Source organism: Salvia splendens, chromosome 12, assembly GCF_004379255.2.
Source record: "Salvia splendens isolate huo1 chromosome 12, SspV2, whole genome shotgun sequence".
Classification (NCBI taxonomy): domain Eukaryota; kingdom Viridiplantae; phylum Streptophyta; class Magnoliopsida; order Lamiales; family Lamiaceae; genus Salvia; species Salvia splendens.
Window position 1 is genome coordinate 31,904,718 of NC_056043.1, and position 8,786 is coordinate 31,913,503.

General features: G+C 37.7%; 1 protein-coding gene and 2 long non-coding RNA genes across 3 annotated transcripts; 1 reads left to right on the top strand and 2 right to left on the bottom strand.

Moving 5' to 3' along the window:
• Positions 1-2,477: 2,477 nt before the first annotated feature.
• Positions 2,478-4,305, bottom strand: LOC121759634 (uncharacterized protein C6C3.02c-like). Its single transcript, XM_042155291.1, has 5 exons — positions 4,166-4,305; positions 3,606-3,662; positions 3,358-3,441; positions 3,070-3,236; positions 2,478-2,805 (listed from the first exon to the last, which is right to left on the bottom strand). Exons 1-5 carry the CDS (start codon positions 4,185-4,187, stop codon positions 2,707-2,709), a joined length of 429 nt encoding a protein of 142 aa, XP_042011225.1. The 5' UTR covers positions 4,188-4,305; the 3' UTR covers positions 2,478-2,706.
• A 2,189-nt stretch (positions 4,306-6,494) lies between these two features.
• On the bottom strand, positions 6,495-8,351 carry LOC121758176. Its single transcript, XR_006041362.1, has 3 exons — positions 7,554-8,351; positions 6,722-6,788; positions 6,495-6,593 (listed from the first exon to the last, which is right to left on the bottom strand). It is a non-coding gene; the product is annotated as an uncharacterized LOC121758176 (long non-coding RNA).
• LOC121758175 lies at positions 6,819-8,322 on the top strand. Its single transcript, XR_006041361.1, has 2 exons — positions 6,819-7,398; positions 7,487-8,322. It is a non-coding gene; the product is annotated as an uncharacterized LOC121758175 (long non-coding RNA).
• Positions 8,352-8,786: the final 435 nt, after the last annotated feature.

Sequence of the window (8,786 nt, forward strand, 5' to 3'; positions counted from 1 at the left end):
TTCCCGTGGACGTAGGTTTGCCAAAACCGAACCGAACCTTCGTGAACCGCACCCCGATTATAACAAGTGGCGCCGTCGGTGGGAACGTGGATCGCGTAAAAACTCCATCGCTATATAGATTTGGGAGACGAGTCGGTGAGATCGTCTGCATACGAGTTTTTCGTATAACCGAGACGTGTCAAAATATCATTGGTTGAAATAAAACGATAACCAATCGTTGTTAGATGTGCACGGGTTACCATGGGGATGTAATGACGCGGAATTCTAGATAGAATTAGATGATTCAGTTTTCTTGGAGAAGAGGTTATCTATAAAATCGGTCATATTTGTAATGGTCAAATATTCAATAACGAGAAATAGTTAGAATTTTATTTTTTGGTCATTTAATTTATAAATAGGCTGCTGAATTTTGCAAAAAAACACTGATTATTATTATTGCATAATCACATGCTTACCGATTAGAATTAGATCAGTAGAGATTATGGTAAGTAAACCAATAATAAATTTTTTTCCAATTAGAATTCGATCATAGAGATTACAAATACGTACTTATATAAGTTTGATTCAAATGCTACTTATGAAAAAACATTGTTCCCAATTCTTCTATATATACTATTCAAGGATCTTACTCTGTATTCTCTTCTAAGAAATATAGCTAGCTTACTTCTTTCAATTTGGATAATCTATTATCATTCAAAATTTTATTTTCTCAGTGACATAAACATAGTATATTCAATCAAGTTCGACAATTAAAACGTCGAGCAATGGGAAAGCGACAAAGATGTCATTGTTGCGAGGAGTCGAGATTGCATGGTCGGACGAAGCAGATATCGCAAAATTGTATGTTACCTCTTTTCCTTTTACTTTTCAGTTTTTATCCATCCAGTCTACGTGAATTTTAATGTGCAGTTAGTAAAGTATGAGTGATTAAAAGAAAATACGTGAACAAGAGAGAGAGAAAGTGGTGAAAAAGTTTTTATAAACATAATCGAAACTAATTTTGATTTACAAATCAAGATAGAATAATGAAATTATTTTTCTTCAACGGATGGAGTTTTGACAATACAATATGGTGTTTTTTTAAAAGATGTGTTTTCTTTTGCTTTATTTTAGTATTTCCTGTTTTTCTACATAGAAAATATATACACTGACAGGCTCCCGGTTAATGAAATTTATGCTCTTTGTATGATTATAATTAATTATATCACTATGCTAATCTAGTTCATAATTTTTGAGGTCATAAAAATATTGAATTCTATCTAATAGTACGTGTGCTTTTACAAAACTATTTGCAGTGGTTTGGGAGCCAAAAATACCTAAATGGGAGAGGGAATTCTGCTACCTACAAAATAGGTCATTCACATGGGAAAATTTCATAGAAGCCAAGAAGCAAACAAGATTCTTCTACAAAATCATGGATTGGAACACGACTATGCTGCAGAGGAGGCCTTCCTTAGAAGCAAATATAGATTCTTCGCCATGATCAACGGCGTTGTCTTCCTTTCTGATGACTTAAATCCCGACCTATACATTGACGAAATACAATGGGACGAGCCGAATGGCCATGATGATGGGTTCGATAGGGCAAACACTACTGATACAGAAGACGAAGACGAAATACAATGGGACGAGCCGAATGGCCATGATGATGGGTTCGATAGGGCAAACACTACTGATACAGAAGACGAAGACGAAGAAGTGAATGCAATTAATGTTGGTTATTTGGATATCAAGCCCACGGGATGGGAATGTGATTGTAAAGATGAAAGATTGTCAGAGAGGGAGGTTTTTTATGGAGGGAATAAATAAATAAATACCGATGTCTTATGTTTCTAGTAATTTATTTTTTGTATTCGAATTTGTTTCTGGATTGTATTTGAACAAAGTTTAGACTAATTTTCAGTTATTTTATAAAAAGATGAGTTTGAATAATGTACAACTTTATCACCCAACCGATGTTGATTTTGATGCAATAGTTGATAGTTTTGATCAAGAGTTTTTGTATTGGCTGATTGACATATATCCAATAACATTCATGCATCAATTAAACGAATTTGAACTATAATGAATCTTTTCTCTTATAAAAAACTAATCCAAGTTTTTAAAAGTTTTCTCAAAATTTAAACTACAAAATAAAGCTATAAATTGAATTTTCTGACTATACACCATAATTAACCCTTTTCGTGTCAATTAACTACCTCGAATAATTTTAGATATATTTATTAACAAAAAAATTAAAATTCAATTCCAAATCCTTTGTTTGTTAAAATAATATAGTAATTCCCTGGTTCCACAAGAGTATGTACACACATAATACATAAATACACAATACACACACAAAATATGCACAGTGCAGTGTGTGTACATTAGTGTGTGAAGTACTATCTAATTTGAACAATTCCACACAAACATCATCTCAGTAAATTGCAAGGAACTTGGCAAATATTTAGAAATTAAAGCATAGTAAAAAGCTAAACTTCACAATGAAGAACAAGAGCATCCATTATCATCAACAATAACAAGTTCAAAAGATTCTCTTTATTTTCCAAAGAACACTATGCAAAATGGCAAACAGAGTGCGAGTAGAAGCGCAACAAGGTCTGCAGACCAGCAATTTAAATGGTGTAACAACAATATTCAATGTCAATGATAGGAATCCTTAGTGACATTCCCATAGAAATTGTTTCAAATGCGTGCATACTGCGCTTAGGCGCTCATCGAAGAGCCAGAGTTTCTGCGGCACTCAACAAGCATGTCCATGTAGAACTGGCACTTGGTGATGTCACTTCCATAGCTGTTCAGGCACTGCAGAAAGATCGGCACAAGAGCTATTCAGATTTAGAAGAACAGAAAAAGAAGACATTCTATACAAAGGAAATAATGGAGTTCGAGAGCTCAAGAATCGGTAAGACATGATAGCACAATGATCCATTGAGTGTCACCCATGAACAACCAATTACCAAGAGGGAGTTCCTATGCTAAGAAATTCCTTAATAATTGATGCATTTAGAACCTAAATGGGGATGATTATTAGTGTTCGACGAAATTTGAACAAAGACGTGTACTTACATCCTGGAAAGCCTTGTTGTGCACGCCACATGCATCAGATCCACCCATGCTGGGTGCTGGGGCTGCTGCAGCTTCGGATGCAACGGTTTCATGCTGAATTGTTCGTGGGCCTATAACGGCATCAACTGCCCTATGTGCCATTGCGCTTCCAGTACCGAATGCCATCCCTAAAGAAGTACAACAAATGTGGGAAATCAGTGAAACTAAACTAAATATACATCTAACAGAACATACTATGAAACTAATAAATAAATTGCATAGTCCATATTCCGAATAGAATCCCCATACCTTGAGCAATGGTTGAACCAAGGCTTCCGAGCATGGATCCACCGGAGCCACCTTGGACTGGAGCTGGAGGAGGAGCGCTGCTCACTACACAAAGCCATAGAAGAAGAAGAAGACATTAACTAGGAAATACACATACGCTGAAATTGAACTCAGATGTGATTTGTTGAAGTGATGAAATGTAAATGCCACAGTTTTTCAACCCATCTGTAAATACAATGTTCTAGAATAGAGATGCGGCAGTCAGAAACCTTTCTGAGGAGGCGGGCTACGTGCAGCTGGGCGAGGGGCTGGGCGGGAAGATCTTCCTGCAAATTAAGTTGAGCAAATGGTGATACACTTATCATAAGAAGTATCCATAGAAACTATATTGCAGAGTAGTGACTAACAAGGATAAAAGTAGATGAACAACAACGGTACACCCTTGCAAATTAAGAGGCTTCATTTAACCAAATTTGAATAATAGTTTGTGGTACAGAAAAAATCAATCGTTCAAGGTAAATCCATTCTGAAATAAAGCAAATACCGCAAAGAAGAGTGCACACAATCAAATCCAGAACAACCTTATCCTACTTAATCTCATTATATCCCAAATAAACAAATCTAAATCTAACATTGCAAAATACGAGAGATCCATATAATAAAACAGCTGAATAAATTACAGGATTAAAATCACAGTAATGAATCGATACAATAAAGGAGCAAAGGTCGACTCTATCAAATCCCGCGCACGGTAAAAAATTGATTATAGATCCGAAAAAATCATCGACGAACAATATGAAAATAAAGGCCAGAAAAAGAGAAAACATACCACCAGAGCTACGGCGAGTCATTTTTTGCTTCTGGATATTTGAGATCGGTTGGATGAAAAACCTATGAAGGAGGGAGTCGACGGAAATTAGGAAGTGTTTTGGAAATGAAGCTACAACAAAACCCTAATTTATAACCTAATTTGGGGGCGTTTGGCCAGGTCTCCGTATACCAATACGTGGCAAATTTTGATTCGCTGAGGGCTATGGTGAGAGGAGCATGATTCTTCTAGAATATGGATATTTTGTTAATTTGTTTTATTATAGATACTTTCTTTAACTAATTACTCATACGTATATTGCTTTTCAATATTTACTTATAATTTATTTTAATTTTCACTTTTATTTATGAAAATACAACCGATTATTATTTATATTACTGATAATAATAACAAAATAAATCATATTTTTCACTTAAGATCGTTCAACTTTAAAAAGTGTGAAAATATCTGATTTTTCGTTAAAAATGCAAATAATAAATTGGTATTTTATGGAAATTACAAAAATCATCTGCCTTATATATAATTTTAAATTTTATGTGGAATTTATGTAAAAAATCGTTACATCTGAAATTTAAAGAAAATTATAACAGTTCACACCTTAGAGCACCCGCAACGCGTGCCGCCGGCGTTCCGCGTGCCGTTCCGCCGGAACGGTTTCGCCGCGGAACGCGTTGCGGCGCTGCATTCCGCTCCCGTCCCGTTCCCATTCCGTGCCGGGTGCCGACGGCACGTAACGCGGCACGGAACAAGCCGCCACGCGCCTGGGCGACGTGGCCGATCCCCGTGCGTGCGTGCTTCCCACTCGCCGGCCCGCGAGTGGGACACGTCAGCAATGACGCAATAATTATTTTTTTTATATAAAAATCGAATTTTTTTAAAAAAAAAAAATTTTTTAAACGGTAACATTACCGTTTTTTTTAACTTTTTCTTAATTTTTTAATTTTTATTTTTATTTTCTTATTCTATAAATACACCTAATTCATTCATTTTATACACAACTACACATCTATTCTTCCTACATCAACATCAATTTCTCTCCAATTTTCATATTCTATCTCTTCAAAAAATGTCCGGCGACGGCAATTACGGTGGTGGCGGCGCCGGAGGGTGGGATCTCAACGCGTTCGGCGATTGGGAGACCATGTACAACACACTTGGTGGTTCTGGGTCATCGACGCCGGGCACGCAGGGGTCGGCGACGCCGGGTGGGTACCAACCACCCACTTTCGATGTGGATGCCTACGCTCGAGGCTCCCGCTCGCAGCTTTTAATTGTGTGTTTAATTGTGTGTTTTTTATTGTGTGTTTTTTATTTTTTTAGGATTTGAATTGTGTTTTTTTTTAATTTTTTTAAGTTTAAGTTGTAATTTTTTTTAATATTGTGTGTTTTTTAATAAAGTATGTTTGTTTTTTAATAAAGTATGTTTGTTTTTTAATAAAGTGTGTTTATTTAATTTAATTTAGTTGGAAATAAAAATAAAAATTGAAATAGAATGAATAGTAATTTAAGGAACGGTTAAGGAACGGTTAAGGAACGGAGGGTTGCAGGTTCCGTTCCTTAGTTAAGGAATGGAGTAAAAAAGTACAGTGGGGCCCTCAAATAGTGGTTTAAGGAACGGTATAGGAACGGTATAGGAACAGCGTTGTGGATGGCCTTAAATCTAACATTTCCTTAAATTGTTAATCTAGTGTTATTTTATCCACTTTTCAAATATTTGCAACTATTAATAATCCTTATTCTTGATGGACGAACGAAGTACACTACTACTTTTCATTCATATTCGAAATTTATCATTGATTCATGGTTGCTTCTTGATATTTTGCACAGTCATTTTCATAAAGGTTACTCCATTTGTTTATAACTACATAAACTTTATGTTCATTATTTTAAGAATATGAATACACGAACTTTCAACGTTTTCTATTTTGTATGAACTTTCTCCACTTTTTTCATCCTCTCTTTTCCACATTTATAATCCTTGCTTCTCTCATGAGACCATCATTTAACTGAAACAGTGCAACGTTTCTATTTCGTTTGAATTTGTTGAGATCAAAGGTGAAAAGGTTTATTTCCATAAAAAAAATCATGCAAGTAGTAAAACACTACGAATCGAACAGATGTGTCCTCTGCCAAAAGGCACCATGCAACTTATAAATAAATTTGAAATTTCCAATCACATCCATAGATTTATTGATCATAGTTAACCGTATATTAATACAGAGAGTTGAGAATATGGCGAGGGAGGAGGCTGAGCAAGGCGGATGGGGGGCGGGGTCGGTGGTGGCGTTGCTTGTTGTAGCAATGCTTCTACTTCTTCTGCCACTCGGGATGGCGCCCGGCCCGGTTCAGCCACCTTCGTTTTCGCTGCTCTTCGTCTTCCCTCTCTTCATGGCTGCCATTCTCTTCTTCCTCTTCCTTGCCTCCCAGACTGATTAGATTAGATTTTAATTTTCTCTCGTTGCAATGTAATGAATGATGATGTTTAAGTAGAGTGAATCATTTAAATAATATATATATATATATATATATATATATTATCATTTTTTTTATTCTTACCGTTTCCCACACTTCTATATGCCATCTTTATTTTATTACATTCTCTCATTTTCTTCTTATGCTTTCACTACAATTGAAAAAAAATGAGAGAAGACAAATACACGCTGTTAGCTGAGCAAAAGAGAGATTTTCTTTTGTTACTGTACAAATTATTTAAGCCAAAATAAAAGCACTAGAGTAATAAAGACGATAAAGCAAGCATTCTATCTGAATCAAAAGGACATAAAAATGTATTATCAAGATCGTTGATCAAGTATCGAACCAATTGTTAGTTAATGCCTAAATATTCGGTCCATGAATTGCAGACTGCTCGACATTGCTATCCTTTTGATTCAATACTTGATCAAGTCTTGATATATTTTTATGTCCTTTAGATTCAGAGATCTAAAATATAGCTCTCTGAATCAAAAGGACGTGAAAAGTGGGGTTCACTAAATTGATTAGAGAGAAGCAAAGAACTAAAATATAGCCAGAGACTTGTTCAAAGTAATGAAAAGACTTTTCCAAGTCTTTGGCATCAAGTATTCCATATCCTATGACTGCACAGCAATTTAATTGCCAGAATTTAGATGCTAAAAAAAGCACAAACAGAACTAAAACGATGATGTTCCACCCTTTATACTTGTTCTTCTTCATCTGTCTTAAAGATGGTAATCGAGAGAGACATAATAAGATTGGTAAGGCATGTTGAAGATAGAAGTAGAGATATATTTCTTATGTAAATGTTTGTTGTGTTTGAACTACTCATCACCCTAGTATTTATAGGTCAGCGCTGACTTATGTAAATGATCCACCGCCGCGGAAGAAGAAAAACGGCGCTGTTGTAACTTACAGTGTGGTGGGGAGTGTTATCGGCGTGGTTGTGGTGGTTGCAGCCGTGACTTTCTTGATTCTACGGCGGCGGCAGCGGAAGTCAACTAGGGGATCCCTGCGTTGTGATACCTGCAGATACTTGTCAATCGGCTAGATCACCCGCAACTTCGGCGACAGCTTCATCATCGGCAGGGGAGGCTTCGGCAACGTCTACAAAGGCCTCATCGACAACGCGGCAACAACAGTAGCAATCAAAAGGCTCAACTCCACCTCCAACCAAGGCGCTCACGAGTTACTTACCGAGATCGACATGCTCTTCAAGCTTCGCCACCTCCACTTGGTCTCCCTCATAGGCTACTGCGACGACAACGGCGAGATGATCCTGGTACACGACTACATGGCCCATGGCACCCTCCATGACCACATCTGCAACTCCATCAACTCACCCTTAATGTGGAAGCAATGCCTTCAAATCTGCCTAGGCGCTGCCAAGGGACTGGACTACCTCCACACTGGCACCAAACACGCCATCATCCACCGCGACGTTAAGTCCACCAACATCCTACTTGACGGGAAATGGGTGGCGAAAATATCAGATTTTGGACTGTCATTACAATATCCAGCACAAGAAGTTGAAAAAGATGGAAATGCTGCTTTTTTGCTCATCTCTGTATGTTCACAATGTGAAATTGAATTAGAAATTTCGTTGTATCTTCCACTTGACTTGAAACTAAGGAATTGTATTCCGTGTTCAACAATCGCTTTGCAATAAAACAAGTTAATAAAAAGTGTGTCAAATAAAGCCAAAGCGAAAAATAGAGTAGTCGGCCCATCGGAGTTCGGATCAATCCCCACTCGAATAACGAACAGACTGAGTCAGGCGGTCAGCCCGTAATTTCATGAGGCATCCCTATAGGCAACATGGTCCTCTGACAAACAACTGTATTATAGAAAACCATTGACTTGTTCCAAGTGATGCAAAGACTTGCAAGTCTTTGGCTCCACTAATTTCATATCCTATCACTTTAACTGCTAGAAGAAGTTAGATGCTTAAGGCCATCCGCAATGGGCGGACGATGGCACGCCCGATGGCGCGCATCGTCCGCGCCATTCATCGTCCGCCCCCACTGTGGGTGTGTGGCATAGGCCGCGGACGATAGTCGCGGCCTATGCTTCGGGCGCGACTTAAACCGCGGACGATGACCATCGTCCGCGCCATCGTCCGCTCCATGGCGGACGTCGCAGACGATGG